Raw genomic sequence first — 22,807 nt, 5'->3', positions numbered from 1 at the left:
TTTAAGCTTTAAAACTACTTTAAACCAATCTTTTTCAGATGAAAACCTGTTGAACTCAAAACTTTTAAAATCTTTTAAAAAATGAAAAAAAAAAATGTTTAAACTGTCTCACCAGGCTTCCTCAAGCCAACTTCAGAGTTTGTTCTGACAAACTTTTTAATGTAGTCATTATTGCTGCTTTAATGTTTGATAAATTGAGCCAACAGACTTTATCTATTTGCGTCTGTAGATTTCAATTCCAATCCATATCTGTAAAAGTTCCCTTCCACTTCAGCAGCACTTACATACTCCAAAATCTAACGATTTATTCCTATCTCTGTTCTCAAGGTTTTTACTGAGGGCTTGTTCAGATTTCATTCACACTGATTTATACAACATTTTACTCCTAAAACATGTTTGTTTTCTGTCTGCTGACAGTATTTTATGATTTATACAGTGATAAAACAAGAAATCCAAACCCCCTCTGGAAAAACCTTGAACTTTAATATCACAACATGGACATTTATGCAAATGAGTGCATATTTACTTAGATAATGCTTAATTTGCATATAAACATATTATGAATAGTCTTAATGTACTGTGATTAATCAACTAGGAAAGTGTGATGGTATTTATTAGTTTACATTTTTGCTTTCAAACGCTTTAAGGGGAGACACTGCAATCAAAAACACAAACGACACAGTTAAGTGTTTCTTTTACAGCACTTTATCTATCTGTGTCAATAGATTTCAATTAAGAAATCCGTATTTTTAAAGACCGTTTTCTCAAAATGAGTTTTTTCTCCTACACTGAGCCATAAATCACCACTTCAGCAGCACTTACACACACCACACCAAACATTTTTATTCCTGTCTATATCCTGAAGGTTTTTACAGAGGGATTTGTTCATATATAATTTGCTTAATTATATACAACATTTTATTCCACCCAAAATTGTGAAAAAATATATCATTTTCTGAATTATGGAGTGACAGAAATGACATGCCCAAAAATCCCCCTAAAAAAATTGACTCTAATATGTCAAAAAAAAAAAAAAAAATAAACAAGAATTTTGAAACTGACTTCATCTAGTGTTTACATTTTTTTTTTTTTTACTAGAAATGTATGCAAATTAGTGCATATTTCATTAAACAATGCCTAATTTGCATATTTAAATTAACATTTTAGAAAAAAAATGTGCAATTATTAATGTAATCAATTTTTTTTTACCCCATTCACCTGCAGTGTCTCACCATATGAGACTGCGCTGAGTGGGCGGGGTCTAAGTGTGTGGGCGGAGACCAACCGATTAGGTGGATGCAGCTAAATGGCTCCATTTATCCGGTTATTTACGGCTCGGGTGATTGACACTGAAATGTTTCTGTATCTGAGTGTCATATCTGGAAGTGGCAGGTCAAGTACTTTCAGCGAGAAAGTATCTCCAGGTATTATTGACGTCCTCACCGTCTGAGTGGAGCGGGCGGAGATTTCGACGGTAGATGGAGAGCGAAACTAATCAATCCTCGTCGGTGAAGTTGTGTTTTCGTGAACCCTCTGGCTTTATTTCTGCTGCGATTATACTGAATATGTGGGACTGAGAGAGGGAGAGATGGAGGCTGCGTGCGTGTATTTATAGCAGCAGGAATGTAAGTTCTGTAAAGGTTTGCTGTCCTGAGGGATGAATCACCACAAAACAAGACAAAACACTGACAACAGCCCGGAGAGAGACAGCCCTGTATGTGTGTGTGCATTTCTGTGGACTCTAAGCGAATAATGATCTTTTTCTCTGTGTGTGTTTCAGAGCACGCTCGTGCTCGCAGGAAGAGCTTTGCCACGTCGCGGCAGAGAAGCATGGAAACTCCGCCCACTGCCCCTACACAGCCATTCCGACAACCTGTGAGTACCGGACGCGTCCCGAACGGACGCCTAGCGCACTGCACCCTTCATGAAGCTAGCACACAGCCGTACGGCAGCGTCGCGCCACACGACCTCATTACGCTGCGTGTTTAATGCAGCGCCCGTCCTCCATTTATCATCTCTGACAGTTCATTTGCATTTTTAATCCAGGTTAGTTTAAAAACGTTGTAAGTTTTGTCTCAGCGCGTGTTATCGCCACTGCATTCGTCTCACAGACACTCAGGCGGAACACAGTGCATTGTGGGATACAGTGTACGTGTGCTGAGAAGATATTCAGTCAAGTTGATTAAGTTAGCTTATTTAATGTCATGTTAAGTTAATTGTGATATCACAATATCAAAACTGTCTCAATATTATCGCGGTCACATGACGATATGAACCAGTTCTTCTGAGCAAAAAGTGCAGTTTTTAAAATATATTTAAACTTCTTATTCTAACATAAAAGTTGTGCTTTTGGCCGTTATGCTTTCACAGCATCTGTCAAACTAAAACCGACAGTGCAATATGGCTTAAAGGAGAAGTCCACTTCCAGAACAACAATTTACAAATAATGCACTCACCCCCTTGTCATCCAAGATGTTCATGTCTTTCTGTCTTCAGTCGTGAAGAAATTATGCTTTTTGAGGATTTTTCTTCATATAATGGATTTCAGTTGTGCCCTGATTTTGAACTTCCAAAATGTAGTTTAAATGCAGCTTCAAAGGCTCTGAATGATCCCAGCCGAGGAAGAAGGGTCTTATCTAGCGAAACGATTGGTTATTTTTTTTGGAAAATAAAAATGTGTGTACTTTTTAAGCACAAAAGCTGGTGTAGCACAGGCTCTGGGGTGCACGTTCTTAAATGATTCGTTCATTTTGAACGAATCTTTAATGTGACTCACAAAGAACGAGTCGTCTCGCGGAGTGATTCGTTCAGTGGCGCATGCACAACATCCTGTTAGGTTCTGTACTGGAATTAGTTCACCTGTTTTTCGAGTGGTTCATTCATCTTATGGGGCTGTCACGTGATGAACGAACGACTCAAACCCGAAAACTTGTCAGATAAGAGGTGAGGTGAACTAATCATAGACTAAAGACCCAGGTGAACAATGAATGAATCTTTTCTGTTTCTTATAGCATTATAGTTTTGTCTTGTTTGTAGTGTGATCAACATTTGTGTAAGCAGTAGATGTGTTAGGGAAGTAACACGTAACATTTTAATTATATTTTGAAAATTATAAAATGACTCATTGAAAAGATTTGTTCATTTTGCTGATCGAGACTCAAAGGTCCGAGTTGGTAAAATGATCCGAACTTCCCATCATTACTACAAATCACGTGTAAGTTCATCGTCTGTGTACTGAGTATGGAGAAAAACTCCATCTTATTTTCTCCTACAACTTCAGAATCCTCCGACATCGTTGTAGCTTTTTGTTTGTAAACAGCGTTTGACTTACTTGCACTTTCTTAGTCTTTGTGCGTTCGCTTTGTAAACACTGGGGCTGTAGTTCAGCGTGACCTTTCGACGTGATTCAATAGTACGTAGCGTCATGAAGGTGCATCCCAGAACCTGTGCCACACCAGCTTTTGTGCTTAAAAAGTATTAAAAAAATTATTTTACGAAAACAATGACTGATTGTTTCGCTAGATAAGACCCTTCTTCCTCGGCTGGGATCGTTTAGAGCCTTTAAAGCTGCATTTAAACTACATTTTGGAAGTTCAAAATCGGGGGCACAATTGAAGTCCATTATATGGAGAAAAATCCTGAAATGTTTTCCTCAAAACCATAATTTCTTCACGACTTGTGAATTGTCGTTCTGGAAGTGGACTTCTCCTCTAATTCCTTCATCAAGTTTTCACTGTGCATTTCAAAGAAAAGCGCAAACTTTGCTCAGGCGATCAGCTCGTGACCCGGTGTTTTCTGCACCTCAGAACGGCTCCGTTCACAGTGAATGAATGCAGTGAACTCCGTTATTGCATGTGCTGTGAGTTAAACACGTGTTTGGAGACACAACGACCACCTGTTATGTTTTATTTTTTACAACAGATGATTACAACATTTCACTACATTTGTAGTGAGAAGCGTTTTTTGTAAGCCTGTTTTCACTGAAGCTGGAGTTTTCCTTCAAAATAAAAGCTTTACTGTCATTTCCATCAAAATAAAAGCGTGCAAATTTAGCTTACAGCTAAATCCAGTCCAAATTCAAAATGTCTCTTTTAGTAGAACTTAGGAAAGAAGTATTGTAATTTCCCTACTATAGTGTAAAGCAAAAATAATATACGTATGAAATATTCATTTTCGTTTATTTTACAATGCAGTTGTTTTAGAATATATGGCTATTACTGTTATTGTTGTTGTTGCTATTATTATATTCTAATTAGTTTGGCTTCCTAAAACACCAGTGTGAATGTAATTTAGACTGAGACAGTAAATCACAAATAAAAAAAGGGTTGAGTCCCCTTTAAAATACAGGTACAAGTCAATTCACTAACTTTTTTCTGACTTAAGTTTACTTAAAGAACATGGGTTTGAGCTCTTCATTTTAAACTCGAATAAACTAGAATAATTTAACTTTAAAATGTACAAAATTGTAATTTTAATAATTTATTTTTTGTTTCTTTTTTAAAATAATATTGCAATAAATATCATATTGTGAACTTTATATTGCGACATTATTGTAACATTTATATGCTTTTATATTTTTTATAATTATTTTGAATGACATTTTTATAGATTTTCAGTTATTTAGCTTTGTGCTTTTTTACATTTTTTATTATTTAAATATTAGTATTGATATTATTTAGCTTTCATTTATTTTTATTTCAATTTTAGTTTTAGTTTCTAATTAGTACTTTTAGTGTTGTGCCTTAAACCTATTTTAGTTAGTTGCAAGGCAACATTTATAATCTTTGTTAATTTTAAGTTTTTTTTTAATCTAATATGTATATTTTATTTTATTTCAGGTTTTTTTTAAATAAACAAAAGTGGTTTTAGTAGTTTTAGGTTTAGTTAATAATAACAACCCTGTTGTGTAAACTGGAAAAAAAAATTGGCACAAGAAACTTTAATCTGACATTTTTCACTGAAATTGGTGAATTTCACAAATAATTTTCAAAAAACAAGTAACATGTTGAATTAAATATGACATTTAGAAGTAGAAGAACAAAAAATAAAAGTATTTTTTTGTAAAATGTATTCAGTAATATTTTTTCTTAATTAAAAATCTGGAGTTCTGTCACATTTTATTAACTCAGATGTTTTGAGTTCTACTAAATTAATACAATTTTTACAGAGTATACTGACAGAAAATGACTAAAAGTAATAATAAATTAGATGACATTCATGTTCATGTGTTTAGTTTAGTTAGGCTGTGTTTGTGTACAGGTAAATGGTGTGTGTGTGTGTGTGTGTGTGTGTGTGTGTTTACTGACTAGCTGTAGTTTTGGGTCATATTTGTCTCCAGAAGTGAACTAAATCTGACAAAAGTCCCTGTAGAGATGTCTGAGATGCATGTTTGTGCGTGTGTGTGCGTGTGTGTGTGTGTGTGTGTGTTTTTAATGTATACGTGTGTGTGTTGAGCACGTGTTTCAGCAGAGGATTTGGCATGTATTTTCGGGTTGATGTTTTAGTCGTGTTTTGTGTGGGTTGTTTTTAGTTCACTCCTTCTACAGAAATGTTGCAAAGCATGTGTGAATTTCATAACTAATAATAGTATTTAAAATTAGAAAGATGCAAATAGTAAAGATATGCATTTGAGATTATACAATAGAAACATCTGATATAATCAATAATCCATTCATCCTTCAGTCATAGAATTAATAAAAGTGTACTGTAATAGAAATGTAGCAGATTTTAGTTTTAATAGATGAAACCACAGTTTAGATGCATAAACTCTTAATTATTTATGACTCAAATTTTCTGTCTGGTCCAATATATGAATCTGTTCTATAATCATTACAAAGACACGCTGAACTAAAATGTTGAGCTAAATGTGACCCTGAACCACAAAACTAGTCTTAAGTATCACGGGTATATTTGTAGCAGTAGCCAAAAATACATTGTATGGGTCAAAATTTTCTTTTATGCCAAAAATCATTAATATATTAAGTAAAGATCATGTTCCATGAAGATATTTTGTAAATTTCCTACCGTAAATATATCAAAACTTAATTTTTGATTAGTAATATGCATTGCTAAGAACTTCATTTGGACAACTTTAAAAGTGATTTTCTCAATATTTAGATTTTTTTGCACCATTCCAGTTTTTCAACTAGTTTTTATTTAATGTGTGTGTGTGTGTGTGTGTGTGTGTGTGTGTGTGTGCTGATGTGTTTCACAGTAAGTCAATCATGTCAGACATTAGAGCGGTGAAGTGCTGTCGAATGCAGAAGCGCTGGTCTCCGGTTCTCCGTGTTTAATTTGAGCTCATGTCAACGAGTCTCCATGCGGCCGCGGGTCCGTGTCAGGGCGTCTCGTGGGTTTTGCGGGGGAAAGATCACGAGTGTCGTCACGGCAACGCCTCGGACCAATGACACGAGCGCAGGCACTCGACCTTGTGAACGTTCATTCGATCGCTTTCTTTTACTCTAAAGCGCTCTGTAATGGAGCCCTCGAGGGGAAAGAGCTGCCTAAATATTTATGCTAAAATCACTATGAATATCCCAACAGTAGAAATATTCACGCTGCCTTCGCTTGCTGTCGGATTTATCATAAATATGCGTTTCGTAGTCAGAAGTTGACTTCTCAAGCCATTTTTATGATTGTCAAGATTTTGATAATCAGATTTACAAGTTAGAAGGGCCATATTACAGTAGTGACTGTCCAGCTTTATTCATTTTTTCCTCAATATATACGCTGTAAAAATGATATTTCTAAGTTGTAAATTAAAAAAAAGACAATTAGAGTGCATTTTACAAGAAAATGCTAGTTTGTCTGCTTCAGAATTTCATCTCATACCCAATACTGCAGTTAAAATACATTTGTATGCTTTTATAGTTTTTATAATTCATTTTTCAGTTATTTTGCTATGTGCTTTTGTCAAGTTTTTTTATTATTCAAATGATAAATATTTATTTAGGTTTCATTTATTTTTTTGTTTTAGTGTTTAATTTTAGTTTTAGTTTATAATTAGTACTTTTAGTGTTTTTCACTGATCTATAATAGAGAACTGGATTGCTCATGACGTCATAAAAGTGAAGCCACTGCGCCGCCATACTGCTATTCCCTAGTACTCGCAAACGTTCTGTAATGAGAAAACATCGCGTAACAAGTCAGCGTTTTCATATCTGACGTCTCACTGTACGTTCTCGCAACGCAAACGTCCTAAGCATTTATACATGTATTTGTTTAATGCCTGGAATTCCTTCTGCTTATTGAAAAGTTACATTCATATACATTACAGGAGCGAACATCAGATGAACATGATAAACATCGGATGTTCACCATGTTTTCAAATGACAAAATGCTCATTCTGAAATCTAAATAAACATTTATGCATTGTATACATATTATTTGCCTTGTACAGTTAATCACTGTTTATGCTGTTTTGTTAGTGTTTTTATTCGTACAGGATGCATGTTTCAACAATGATTTCGTTCACATCATTTTGAAGCAGGTAATGATTTAAACGTTTGTTAATTCAGCCTACATAACACTCATGCTGAGATAAATGGTTATAATAAACGTTATTAATGCAAAAAGATTAAACATTTTGAATATAGAAATATCAAACGATTTAAATAACTAAAAAGATAAAATGAAACTTTAAAAATGAAACTAAAACTGTCACTGATTTTAACACTGAATCATTCATTCAGGAATGAAGCAAGTGACTCCGAATGTGTAGCTGAATCAGTGACTCAGATTTGTTTAAAAACGCACGTTCATTCATAAACAAACACAGCTGTGTTTGAATAGAGATGCGGCTCAGCTGTGACTTTGTTTCAGACTATTTTCATTGACGAAATTAATATTATTATTCATTAACGATAATGTAATTTAAGGCACTTAATATAATAGAATTTGTGCGATCTTTAAGAGTTTGAAATAGAAGTTGCTCAATCATAACCTGGAGAAAAAAACGCTGACTAATTTCATAATGGTACGGATTTAAAGACATCAAGTTTTATTTCCAATATTTGAATTTCAATACAACAGAGCAATATAGTAACAGAGGCTTGTGTTGTATTATTGTATATTTGAATCAATTTCAGATACTAATACCACATATATGTTCATGTTTAATATTTCCTGCATAATTCCTTACGTAAATAAATATATTTTGTGTCGGATCAGTTAACTGTGTCGGCAAGTGCTCAGCTGACACACCCACCTGAACGACTGGAAAACATCACTTATCCTGCTCGAAAAGACGATAAACACTGCACATAACATTTTAAGTAAAAATAATTTACATATATCCTAAAAACTAGTCCTGTGTGACTGATACGCTTAAAATCGGGTGGTTTTAGGTCAGCGGTTTAGCTGTGAGTCAATGGTGCTCTCTGCCGGTAGGGAATAGTAAGATGGCGGATCGAACACTTCCGGTGGCTTCACTGCCTGACGGCAGTTTAGAACGCAGTGAGCGATCCAGTCATTATATATAGATCAGTGGTGTTTTTGCTTAAACTTATTTTAGTTAGATACAAGGCAACATTTAGGCAGCTTAATTTGAATGAACAAAAGTGTTTTAAAAGTTTTAGTTAACAATAATAACCCTGTTGTGTGAACTGGCAAAAATTGGTGGGAAAAAACTTTAACTTGAAACATTTTGCTGAGAAATTGCTTGTGAATTTTACAAATAATAACAAGGTAATGCAAAGTAACATGTTAAATTAAATGTTAAATTTAGAAGTAGAAAGACTGAAATAGTATTTTCTTGTATAATGTACTTCAGTAACCATTTTATAACTCTTCTACCATAGTTTATTAACTCAGTTACCGCAAATGTTTTGAGTTCTGCTAAATTGATTGAATTTACAGTGTATGCTGACAGAAAATGAATAAAAGCAATAATAAATATTAAATACAAATATATAAATATACAAGTTTTTATACAATATATTGTATATTTTATACAATATAATACATAAATATAGAAGAAGGCCATATTGCTGTAATGATATTTCTAATGATATTTCTAAGTTGTAAGTTAAAAAAAGACTATTAGAATGCATTTTACAAGAAAATACTAGTTTGCTTCAGAATTTCATCTCATACTCAATACTTTGTGTTGAGTGCAGTTAAAATACATTTGTATGCTTTCATAGTTTTTATAATTCATTTTTCAGTTATTTTGTTTTGTGCTTTTGTCATGTTTTAAGTTTTTATTATTTCAATTATAAATATTTTCATTAGTAATATTATTTAGGTTTCATTTTGTTTCTTATTAGTACTTTTAGTGTTTTTGCTTAAACTTATTTTAGTTAGCTGCATAGCAACATTTAACATTTTTGTTTATTTTAAGTTTTTTTTAAATCTAATATTTATATTAGATTTTAATTCAGCTTAATTTGAATGTTTTTATTAGTGTTTTAAAAGTTTTAGTTAACAATAATAACCCTGTTGTGTAAACTGGAAAAAATTGGTGGGAAAAAACTTTTTTTGGTGAGAGATTGCTAGTAAATTTTACAAATAATTACAAGGTAATGCCAAGTAACATGTTAAATTAAATATGAAATTTAGAACACTGAAATAGTATTTTCTTGTAAAACGTACTTCATTAGCCATTTTATAAAAATCAGTTTTTGCAGTACAAAATCTAGAGTTGTACTAACTCTTCCACCATAATTAATTAAAGTGACTGTCAAGTTGAATTAATTTTCCCTCAATATATATGCTAAAATGATATTTCTAAGCTGTAAATAAGAAAAGACAATTAGAGTGCATTTTACAAGAAAATACCAGTTTGTCTACTTTAGAATTTCATCTTTAAGTCAGTGTGTTACGTGCCATTTCTTTTGTAATATTTTGTCAGATTTACTGGTAATTTGACAATTGATTCCTAGCTTTGAACTAAATTCTGCTTGACTTATTTCAGTGTTTCCTGTTATGATTATGTGTATTTACACTGAAAAACTTGTGTAAAAAAAGAAATTCCTAGTGAATTTCACAAATAATTACAAAGAAATGGCAATTAATTAAACATGAAATTAGAAAAATAGAGATAGTAATTTCTTGAAAAATGTAATTTAATAATTGTAAAAATTCTAAATTTTGAATGTTATTTTTTGTAAAACATTCCAGTAATATTTTTTTATTTACTAATTTAATCTAATTCTAACATTCTGAAATGTAATATACAAAGAAATTCCATGAATCACGCTACATTTTATTTAAAATCCATTGGATATTGATCTTCTACACATTGTGGCTTCTAATAAGATTTCTACCAAAAAAACCCCAGCAAGAATGAACCCGGTGTCCTTTGTGATTCCTATTCTTCCCGACAACAAAGCACTCGATTGCAGCAAGTTCATAATCACAACTTCAGATGTGTAAAGCAGGAATTTTCTGCAGTAATTGAAGCCATTTTGCCATTTAAAAAATCTCCCATCATTCTTTTCTCCGTGCCGAAATCAGATACCGAGTTACGTGAGGACGACGGTGTTGATGAGACGGGAACATCACGAGGCGCATCGGTGTCAGATTACCAGCGGGAAACTTTTATTTCAGCTCCGACGTCAATTCAAGAATCATGGCTGAAGCTAATTGCTGTTCATGCCAATTAGGTTTGATAATTGTACAATTGGGCTGATGAAGAGTGGCGGTAAATCCTACCAGAAAACACGACAAGAGAGAATGGAGTATGAAATTGCTAAATGTGTCCGTTTTGTTCCAACCAGAAACTCATAATCAGAAACTTCCCAGCAGGAAACCAGGGTTGCCAGGTTTTTACAACAAACCCCCCCAATTGCTACTCAAAACTAGCCCAAAAGTAGCCGCGTTGTGGGGGGTAAAATACACTTCTTTTTTTTTTGTCAGGGTTCTTCTGGTAAAATGTGCATTCCAGGGGCTAAATATCACGTAATTGGAGTCAATTCAGCCCACGGCAACAGTGTTAAAGTAGCCAAATTCTGCGGGAAAACCACAGACTTGGCAACGTTGGAGGAAACGTCAGCACTGAAGTTTTCAAACCAGACTTAAACTAGTTCACTCAAAAAACATTATTCTGTGATCTTTTACTGATGTTCAGACCTGTATTTGGTGAAACACAAAAGCAGATGTTTGTCAGAATGTTCCCGCTGCTCTTTTTCAGCAGATCAGAGTGAACGAGCTGTTTTTGAGTGGATTATATTCCTTTAAAAGTAGCATGAAATCAAAACTGACCCTGTTTATTTTCTGATTGCACGCTGCTGGTTGTATGGAGTCTTTTCACAGACTGTGATGAGACGTAAAACTGGCAGATTTTTTATATTAGCATTTTTTGTGTTGTAATATTCTGGCATTAAATTACAGAGAACTGGTTAACGCTGCTAAAAGAGTGACAGCTAATTTGACATCTTTCTCTCTTCTGACTGACGTAATTAATCTCTCAATATTTTTTTTTTGGAAAGGCATAGAAATGATATCATAGCTGTTATTCTTTTGCTGCAAATGAGAACAGAAATTCTACACGTTGCAGTTTCCATTCAACTCCATTCACACAGTTTAAAGAGCTTCGTTGATTATATTGGAACTTTGAGATTGCGATGAAGATGAGTGACAGCTTTAAATGATTTTTAAAGAGGGGTTGTAAATAAGATATTAATACAACAGTTAAATAAACAAGAAGTTAATATTAAGTTACTTACATTGTCTGACTATAACACTATTTGCTCTGTTTTGTTGTTAAAAATAGTCACAACTGAGCCGCTGCACATCTCCATTCAAACACAGCGGCGTTTGGTTTATGAATGAGCGTATGTTTTTAAACGAATCTAGTGAATCACTGATTCGTTTTCCATTCATAAAGAGTCACTTGCTTTATTCCTGAATGAATCAGCCGTTTGAACGAATCAAATGAATGAATGATTCAGTAATTAAATCAGTGACTTGCCGCCACCTACTGGCAGATTTTGTTTTATTTTTAAAGTATATTTTTAGTTATTTAAATCATTTAATATTTCTAGATTCAAAATTTTATATTTAAAACATTAATCTAAACATGAGTTTATGAATTTGATTGCACTCATGCCGCCTCTGAGCCTCAATAAACATGAAAATACACCTGCAACACACTTTTGTGTTCTTCTGTGCACCTCTGTAGAACAAATTAATTTTGCTAATACTGATTTCATTTGATTGCTAACTTATTCTTATTCTGTCATTTTAATTATAAATTTTAAAAAGCTTAAAAAATATGTTTTTTGAAAAATTTGACATTAAAGATGACATACTTCTAATAAAGTAAAAAAAAATTACAAATTACAAAGGTAACAACAAAAATCCCCTGTAAATTACTTTGAGTCAAATATCACTTTGTAATAATAATGCTAATTTTTGATCAGTTTTTTATTATTATTGATTAGAAGGTGCTCCTAATTTTGACTGTGCTCCTAAATTTTTTAAATTATGAGCACAAGTCCTCCTAAAAAGAAAAGTAAGCGTAGAGACCTGACTATTCTGAACGATTCATCTCTATGATTATTTATAAAGTCTTTGATCAAAGTGTTTTAAAGAAGTAGTTCACCCAAAAAATCAACATGTGCTCACCCTCAAACCATCCAAGATTAGAATGAGTTTGTTTCTTTATCAGATTTGTACAAATGTGTGATTCCATCACTGTCTCGCCAGTGGATCCTCTGCAGTGAATGGGTGCCGTCAGAACGAGAGTCCAAACAGCTGATAAAAACATCACAATAATCCACAAGTAATCCAACATTAAGATGTTTTTAACCCAAATCAGAGTCCATAATCCGTAATAACGCTTCCTCCAGTAAAAAAGTGGTCTGGTCTGAATCAGGAGAGAAATCTGCACAGATCAAACACCGTTTACAAGCAAAATCAGCTCTAAACAAATATGTGGCAGGATAATAATAACCATCCAGTGATAAAGTCCATCTCCTGTTGTCTCTTACATCAAAATCCAGCCACATATTTGTTTAGATCTGTTTTAGTTTGTAAACGGTGCAGATTTCTCTCCTGATTCAGACCAGACCACAAGTTTAGGAAGCGTTATTATGGATTATGGACTCATTTTAGTTAAAAACGTCTTGATTTGTTTCAGCTTTTGTCTTCTCAAGATGTGAACTGATGGACTGCAGTGGTGTGGATTACTTGTGGATTATTGTGATGTTTTTATCAGCTGTTTGGACTCTCATTCTGACGGCACCCATTCACATCCATTGGTGAGACAGTGATGGAACGACACATTTCTTTTCATCTTTTTAGATCATTAGTGATACAAGATTAGAATGATTTAGTTTATTCATCAGATTTGAAGAAATGCATCATTCCATCACTGTCTCACCAATGGATGTGAATGGGTGCCGTCAGAATGAGAGTCCAAACAGCTGATAAAAACATCACAATAATCCACAAGTAATCCACACCACTCCAGTCCATCAGTTCACATCTTGAGAAGATAAAAGCTGAAACAAATCCATCATAAAGAGACATTTTTAACATAATAATGCTTCCTCCAGTGAAAAAGTGGTCTGGTCTGAATCAGGAGAGAAATCTGCACAGATCAAGCACCGTTTACAAGCCAAAACAGCTCTAAACGTTGCCTTTTGTCTTCTCAAGATGTGAACTGATGGACTGGAGTGGTGTGGATTACTTGTGGATTATTGTGATGTTTTTATCAGCTGTTTGGACTCTCATTCTGACGGCACCCATTCACATCCATTGGTGAGACAGTGATGGAACGACACATTTCTTTTCACCTTTTCAGATCGTTAGTGATACAAGATTAGAATGATTTAGTTTATTCATCAGATTTGAAGAAATGCATCATTCCATCACTGTCTCACCAATGGATGTGAATGGGTGCCGTCAGAATGAGAGTCCAAACAGCTGATAAAAACATCACAATAATCCACAAGTAATCCACACCACTCCAGTCCATCAGTTCACATCTTGAGAAGATAAAAGCTGAAACAAATCCATCATAAAGAGACATTTTTAACATAATAACGCTTCCTCCAGTGAAAAAGTGGTCTGGTCTGAATCAGGAGAGAAATCTGCACAGATCAAGCACCGTTTACAAGCCAAAACAGCTCTAAACGTTGCCTTTTGTCTTCTCAAGATGTGAACTGATGGACTGGAGTGGTGTGGATTACTTGTGGATTATTGTGATGTTTTTATCAGCTGTTTGGACTCTCATTCTGACGGCACCCATTCACTGCAAATCTGATGAAGAAACAAGCTCATCCTAATTTTGGATGGTCTGAGGGTGAGCATCTTCAGCTGAACGATTTCATTTTTGGCTTCATTCCTAATCATCTAATCAGCTAATGTTCTGCACTACCTAAAATATGCTAGTAAGTCGGTCTCGAGTTCTGTTTCACGCCGACTTTAATATCAGTTTGAGCGTGTGCTAAAAGTGAAGCGATCACTGACTCACACACACACACATGTAGAGCGAGCGTCGCGTGGGCAGCAGCTGCAGTGACTCACAGTCCAGGAACGGCATCGCTGACTCACTGCGCCCTCTGCTGGGGAAACTCTGCCATCACACACCTGCACCAGGATCATCCTGCACTAACAATGACTCTGTGTGTGTTTGTGTTCACAGAGTTTTCTAAGTCGCCGCCTGAAAGGATCAATTAAACGAGCAAAAAGCCAACCCAAACTCGACCGCACAGGAAGCTTTCGCCACATGATCCTCCCACGATTCCGCAGTGCTGACCAGGAGAGGTACACACACACACACACACACACACACACATACACACACACACACACACACACACGCTGCTGCAATGCATGCAGTGACTCACTCTCCCATTGTGAGTCACACAGATGTACAGCACATATAGATTGTCTGCGTGTCCGTCTGTCTGTGCGCAGGACGCGTCTCATGCAGAGTTTCAAGGAGTCTCACTCGCACGAGTCCCTGCTGTCTCCCAGCAGCGCGGCCGAGGCTCTGGACCTCACGCTGGACGAGGATGCCATCATCAAACCCGTCCACTCCAGCATCCTCGGGCAGGAGTACTGCTTCGAGGTCTGTCTGTGTGTTTGATGCTTTCTGAGCATGACAATCAGTTCACACCTGAGATCATCAGATCTTGGCCTGCGAGCCAAAGTGTCACCACCATCCAGACTGTTAGAGAATAACCCAATGTGCAAACTACATCAGTGGCCATTTGAGGCCACGGGACATAAATGACTGGGTAACAGTTCGGAGTATAGCTGCAATGAAATACACTGGTTCACACACTTGATTTGTGTTCTGTGCTTCAGGTGACGACTGCATCGGGCACCAAGTGTTTTGCGTGCCGCTCTGCAGCCGAGAGGGACAAATGGATCGAGAACCTGCAGCGAGCCGTCAAACCCAACAAGGTACCTGAGCTCTCTGACCCGTTGACATGATGATTTTACATCACCGAGTCAGTCACGAGGGTCAGTTAGAGCTGATATTATTCAGAGAGCGTTTGATGGGACGGCTGTTTATATAAACCCATGTGTGCACAGTGTTGACAGGGCTGGGTGATATGGCCAAAAAATGATAACGATATCAGGCGATATAAACAGTTGTCACGATAAATGTCATTTTTTTTTATTTCTTGCAAGTTTAAAGGCAGATTTTTGCTACAATGTGAAAGTTGTAAAAACCAGACGGTTAAAAGTGGCTTTAAAATATCACGAGCACTTTTTTTTTATTATTCTTCACCACACTTTTTCCAGTCATTTTTTTTCTTAACAAAATAAATGTCTTAACTGAAAAAAAAATTTTTTTTAGCTTTACATCTTTTAATGAGTAATATTGTTTCAAATAAAAAAACAGGTCTGTGTTACCTGATAATATTAATAATAATGTATATTTTTTGTCACATTTGATAGTAGCTTGAGTTCGGATTAGGGCTGGGTGATACTTCGATAATGATAATTATGGCGATATAATTTTCCTAGAAGAAACGATATGAAGAGTTCAATAAATGTTCGATATATTCCAAAAGCAGAACAAAACAGCGTGACTCCTTTGAATCGCGGCATTAGCGTGCTGCGCGAGTTCACTAGAGAACATGCATTTATTATATGGATCGCGCCTGGAAAAACCGAGCGCGTCGCAACCGCGTTGCTTCTGTTATGAGCGCAGCTGCCTACATTTAAAACTTTTTCAGTTACTCAAGGCAGTGTTTCAAATTTTTTCACATATTATTTTATATCAGCTTTATTCTAGTTAACAGATTTTTAGTAGTTTTAGTGCTAGTCCTGCTATAGTACATGCACCTTTTTCAAGCATTGTTGTTAAATGCGTCTGGATTTAGTTTTTACATTTCTGTGTTGTTGTAGGATAACAGTCGTCGTGTTGATAACGTGCTGAAGCTGTGGATCATCGAGGCCCGTGATCTTCCTCCGAAGAAGCGCTATTACTGCGAGCTATGCCTGGACGACATGCTGTACGCGCGAACCACCAGCAAACCGCGCACCGACACCGTGTTCTGGGGCGAACACTTCGAGTTCAACAACCTGCCGGCCATACGCAGCCTCAGACTGCACCTGTACAAGGAGACGGACAAGAAGAGACGCAAGGTCGGTTCATACATAAAGCAGTTTACACTACGAACTACTAAACTAGATTTAAGATCTGTACTGAAACATAACAGAAGAGAAGAGAAGAGGATGCTTTATTCATTTATTAAATCCATTTTACTTTTCCCCAAATTTCATGTATTACATAATTATTTTGGGATTCTGTTTTAATGTTTTGATAAAATGTTAATATTCAAAACACAACTGACTTAAACGTATTAAAAAAACTTACGACAATTTATTAATTTATTGCAATGTTAACAAAAATAGAAGACTTAGTTTTCCTTAGTTATTTATTTTTTTTACAAATTCTGTTTCCCATTTAAATTTTTCTGAATTACGTTTTAATGGTTTTATTAAATCTTATCAATTGAATGCATACAATTTTATGATTTCTTGCAATTTTAACAATAATAGGGAAATTTTATTAAATCCATTTTATTTTTTCCCAAATTCCATGTGTTACATTCATTTTTGGGGATTCTGTTTTAATGCTTAAATTAAATTTGAATAATAAATAATAAACGTATAACAATTTGATAATTTATTGCAGTTTTAACAAAAAATAACAAGATTTATCCCCCTCAAAAAAAGTCAATTTTATTTTTTCCCAAATTCTGTTTTTCATTTAAAGTTTTCTGAATTACATTTTAATACTTTCATTAAATTTCAGTAATCAAAAAGCGTGTCTAATCAGTTGAATTCATAAACTTTAATAATTTATTACAATTTTAATAGTAATAAATATGATATCAGTTTTATTTTTTCCTGATTTCCTTTTTAATTTTTCATTTAATGGTTTAATAAAATTTTAATAATCAAATAGCACTTCTAATCAATTAAATTCATAAACTTTAACAGTTTAAGAATTTATTAACATTTTAACAATAATAGAGCACTGTGATTTTATTTTTTTTTTTTTTAAGAATTTCTGTTTAAAAATGCAAAAATGGAAATATGCATAAACAAACGCAAATAAATGCATAAACTTAATTTAATTGATCTTTTCAAATTTAATTAAATAATAATTCCTTTTTTATTTTATTATTTAGTTCAACTTGATGCACTAAAATAACTTAAACTAAAACTAAAATAAAAAAATAATAATTAACAACTAGATAGTAATTTATTGTGTTAAAAAAAAAGAAAAAAATAGTAAAAGTGACAAAAAACAAGACAAAATTATGATATAAAATATTTAAAAAATATATAAAATAAAGTAGTGATACTATATTAAAAATGCACAAAACCACAAAACAAAAATATTTTTTATATTTCATAGTTGCTGTTTTGCTAGAAAAAGACGTCTAAATAAGCCTCCAAATTTTACAGTGCATGTTTAATAAAAATAATTGATCATACAATTTCATGGCTGCTAATTTGTGATGAAGTTTGGACCTGAGTTGTGACCTTCATCAGGTCTGTGTGTTCACATGTAATTGTCAGGTGTGTGTGTGTGTGACGCAGGAGAAGAGCACGTACCTGGGTCTGGTCAGCATCCCGATCCCCAGTATAACGGGCCGTCATTTCGTGGAGCAGTGGTATCCGGTCATCCAGCCCAGCGTTCTGGCTAAAGGCGGCGGCGTGGGCAGCGGGAAGATCATCAACGCCTCGCTGCGCCTCAAGTCCCGCTACCAGACCATGAACATCCTGCCCATGGAGCTGTACAAGGAGTTCGCCGAGTACGTGACCAACAACTACCGAACGCTGTGCGGCGTCCTGGAGCCGCTGCTGAGCGCCAAGAGCAAGGAGGAGGTGGCGTGCGCGCTGGTGCACATCCTGCAGAGCACCGGCAAGGCCAAGGTCAGCTGACAGACGCGCCAGTATTTTTGGCAGGGTTCTTCACAAATAAAGAAATTATTAAAATAGTGGAAATAAAAAGGAAGTAGCACTGTAACTGATAGTGCTCTCAGAACAGTCCGGTAAGTTAAAAAACTCCAGCGTCCAACATATTGGTCAAACAGAAATGCCAAATATCAGCTGATATATCAGTTGACCACGGTCCACAAAATTTTTAGTTTGATTTTTGGTCTTCGTTTACATTTTAGTTTAAGTTTTAGTAATTTTATTGTGCATTTTTGTCATTTTTATTTTATTTTATTTTATTTGTTTTTATTTAAGTTTTTAGATAATGGCTGATAATAAATGATTTTATCATTACATTCTTAGTAGAGCAAACAATATACTGGATAGCATTTATTCAAAATATATTATTTTTAAAATAAATATAATCAGTGTCAATATTAATTTAACATATATATATATATATATATATAAGTTATAAAATAAATGTAAAATATTTAAAATGTGGGAAACTGTGGCAAACGTGATACTATATTTTAGCATTAGACTTTTAATAAAATGCTGCATGTATCAGATCTACAGGAAAAATCTGGAAATATGAGTCTAGAAGAGTAAGTTCTATGTTGAAAATGTGTAGGAAACAGGGATATTACAGTTACTAAAAGCATAAAAAATTGTGATTAAAAATACAATAAAATAAGCATTAACTGAAATATAATATTTAAAAACAAACATGCTTTATTTTTTAGCTTGTAGTTTTAGCCAACACTTCTCATTTTCTTGTAGTTTAACAATACAAACCTATTTGAAATAATAATAGTAATAATAATAATAATAATTAGTGCTGTCAAATGATTAATCGCAATTAATCACATCCAAAATAAGTTTTTGTTTGCATAATGTGTGTATGTATACTGTGTATATTTATTAGGTACATATGCACACACATACAGCTTATATTTTTTTAAATATTTACATGTATGTATTTATATTTATATAATTGACGTTATGCGTTTTTTAATATAACTAAACTTTTTTTTTTAAATATATACATTCAAGTGTGTGTATTTATACATAAATAGTACACACACACAAATATTATGCAAACAAAAACCTTTATTTTGGAAGTGATTAATTGCGATTAAATTCGACAGCACTAATAATAATAATAATAATAATAAAAATGACAAAAACACAAAAAAATTACTAAAACTTTAACAAAAATTTAAAACTAAAAAACATTCAAACTGTTAACGAAAACTACAATGATGGTTCATTTGCAAAAACCAATAACTCCATTTCTTTATTTATTTTACTTTTTTTTTTTTTTTATAAATCACTTTTTTTTTTTTTATTGCGCATTCTGAGTAATATTAATCAAACTGCAGTTGGGTTGTTTTGATTAAGTAATAAAAACCTAAATAAATACAGGTCATTTACAAAATTAAAGTTCATTGAAAGTATGTTTTTTACATATTAAAAGTTAGTTTTATAGCAAAAGCAGAAAACTCCACATTTCATGTTTTAGAGTTTAAAAAGCACTCGTCTTTTATTTTCCTTTACACCCTGAAGAAGATATCGCACGTTTATCAAGTTTGTCAAAATTGCGTCTCAAACTCCTCTCAGCTAGCGTCTTTTCAGAGTGAAAGTAGCCTTGTCACCTGACCTGAAAACAGTGCGCTGATTCGCTAAAATGGACTAATCGGCTTCTGGTCACAAACAACAAGGGCGCTTGTCGGCTTCTGCAGTAAAAGCTGAAATCGCGAGGCCTTGGAAATGGACAATACCGGCTTTTCTGACAAAACGTATTTAGGGTTCAGATCGCGCTACACGTGGAGAATAATGCACGGCAGTCAGCACATTTTTTTTTAAAAGTGACATTTATCGGTTTTTGCATATAAACTCTTTAAATATTGCTGTTGAGAGCCCTGTGAAGGGGCCTGGTGAGCTGATGTCAGACGTGTGTGTGTTTCAGGACTTCCTGTCTGACATGGCCATGTGTGAGGTGGATCGCTTCATCGACCGCGAGCATCTGATCTTCAGAGAAAACACACTGGCCACCAAAGCCATCGAGGAGTTCCTGAAGCTCATCGCGCATCGCTATCTCAAAGACACCATCGGTGAGCGCAGGCGTGTGTGCGTGTGTGTGTGTGTGTGAGGATGATGATGATGATGATGAAGCTGACGGTGATGCCGTGCTCTGCAGGAGAGTTCATCCGTGCGCTGTACGAGTCGGAGGAGAACTGTGAGGTGGATCCGATGCGAACGCCTCCGTCGGTGCTGCCGGACCATCAGGCAAACCTGCGCATGTGCTGCGAACTGGCGCTCTGCAAGATCATCAACTCGCACTGGTCAGTTATTCCGTTTTTGATTTTAACATGATGCACTTTCACACTTTTGTTCGTTTGAGCTGCTTTTGTCCAGCAGGGGGAGCTGAAGGACTCATTATGACGCTGTTTACACGTGAACGATGCTGGGGCCCTGTGCTTAAATTTATGAACAGCAAACAAAAACACACCCATTATGTGATGAAGTAGTAGGTTAAACTTGTGCGTGTGCGTTTCACGGTGTGATTTAGTCTGTTAAAATGCATTTATAATACCCCCAAAATTCTAAATCAGGGCAAAAATGCCCCTATTTGGATATAAATGACATAACCAAAAATCACATGAAGAATACTGTTTTTATCCAAATATCAGCAAGGTCACAAATGTGAAATTGAATTCACACAACAGTTCAACAAACAAGAAGTTAATATTAAGACACTTACGTTTTAGATGCTGTATTATCCATTTTTGTTCTATTTTGCCAACAAAAATAGCTCCAAACAAAGATACAGACAATGTTTTGCATCTCTGAGCAACACTTGACACTGTTTCCTACTAAATTAGGAATTTTTTTAGGAATTAGATTTTTTAGTGAATCGGTTGAATCAACTCACTTATTAAGTTATTCAAATGCTTCGCTCCTGAATGAATCATCCATTTGACTGAATCAATTGAATCGCAATGACTCACTTGTTAACAGTGACTTGTTGCCGCCTACTGGCGGTTTTAATTTCACATTTAAAGTGTGTTTTCATTTATTTATTTTATTGGCATTTGTAATTGTTCTTGACTGAATAACTTTAGTAAGGGTTAAATCCATGTTTATACAGTGAACACTATGTAGTTTGTTCACTTCCCTTCTAACAAGAGCTTCGTTGATTATAATGGAGCTTTGTGAGATTCTGATGAACTAAGATGAGTGACAGCTTTAAAGAAGAAGTTCACTTCCAGAACAACAATTCACAGATACTGTACTCACCCCCTTGTCATCCAAGATGTTCATGTCTTTCTTTCTTCAGTCGTAAAGAAATTATGTTTATTGAAGAAAACATTTCAGGATTTTTCTCCATATAATGGACTGATATGGTGCCCCGATTTTGAACTTCCAAAATGTAGTTTAAATGCGGCTTCAAACGATCACAAATGAGGAAGCTGAGGAAGAAGGGTTTTATCTAGTGAAACGATCAGTTATTTTCATTAAAAATATATATCATTTAAATACTTTTTAATCTCAAACGCTCGTCTTGTCTTTCTCTGCCTGAACTCTGTGTATTCTGACTCAAGACAGTTAGTGTATGTTGAAAAACTCCAATCGTATTTTCTCCCTCAACTTCAAAAATCATTTCAAAATCATCCTACATCACTGCAGAAGAACAGACACAGTGTTTACATAGTGAACATGCAAAGAAGATCAAACACCCTTAACAAAAAAGGTAAAACAGTGATATAGGACGATTGTGAAGTTGAGGGAGAACATGAGATGGGAGTTTTTCAACATACACTAACTGACATGAACCGGAACAAAAACAGAGTTCAGGCAGAGTGAGACGAGCGTTTGACATTAAAAACTATATAAATTGTATTATTTTTATTAAAATAACTGATTTTTTTGCTAGATAAGACCCTTCTTCCTCGGCTGGGATCGTTTACAACTACATTTGTGATCATTTGGAGCCGCATTTAAACTGCATTTTGGAAGTTCAAACTCGGGGCACCATATCAGTCCATTATATGGAGAAAAATCCTGAAATGTTTTCCTCAAAAAACATAATTTCTTTACGACTGAAGAAAGAAGTGTGTTTTTAAACGAATCTAGTGAGTCAATGATTCAGTTTTCCATTCATAAAGAGTCACTTGCTTTATTCCTGAATGAATCAGCCGTTTGAACGAATCAAATGAATGAATGATTCAGTAATTAAATCAGTGAGTTGCCGCCACCTACTGGCAGATTCAGTTTCATTTTTAAAGTATTTTTTCAGTTGTTTAAATCATTTAATATTTCTAGATTCAAAATTTTAGATTCAAAACATTAATCTAAACATGAGTTTATGAATATGATTGCACTCATGCCGCCTCTGAGCCTCTTTAAACTTATGAAAATACACCAAATTAATTTTGTTAATAGT

At 34.6% G+C, this 22,807-nt stretch overlaps 1 protein-coding gene across 3 annotated transcripts in view; it reads left to right on the top strand.

Moving 5' to 3' along the window:
* syngap1a (synaptic Ras GTPase activating protein 1a) overlaps nt 1–22,807 on the top strand; it is an 82,248-nt gene that overhangs the window by 40,870 nt on the left and 18,571 nt on the right. For all 3 annotated transcript variants that reach the window (XM_051137438.1, XM_051137437.1, XM_051137439.1), the window contains 8 exons: nt 1,781–1,875; nt 14,591–14,712; nt 14,866–15,019; nt 15,259–15,357; nt 16,312–16,551; nt 18,019–18,354; nt 20,330–20,474; nt 20,561–20,705. In XM_051137438.1, the coding sequence (XP_050993395.1) occupies nt 1,781–1,875; nt 14,591–14,712; nt 14,866–15,019; nt 15,259–15,357; nt 16,312–16,551; nt 18,019–18,354; nt 20,330–20,474; nt 20,561–20,705 (1,336 nt within the window). The remainder of the gene's footprint in view (nt 1–1,780; nt 1,876–14,590; nt 14,713–14,865; nt 15,020–15,258; nt 15,358–16,311; nt 16,552–18,018; nt 18,355–20,329; nt 20,475–20,560; nt 20,706–22,807) is intronic.

This window comes from Labeo rohita, chromosome 19 (assembly GCF_022985175.1).
Source record: "Labeo rohita strain BAU-BD-2019 chromosome 19, IGBB_LRoh.1.0, whole genome shotgun sequence".
Classification (NCBI taxonomy): Eukaryota; Metazoa; Chordata; class Actinopteri; order Cypriniformes; family Cyprinidae; genus Labeo; species Labeo rohita.
Note: the sequence above shows the minus strand (reverse complement) of the source record. Positions and strands in the feature narration are given on the sequence as shown.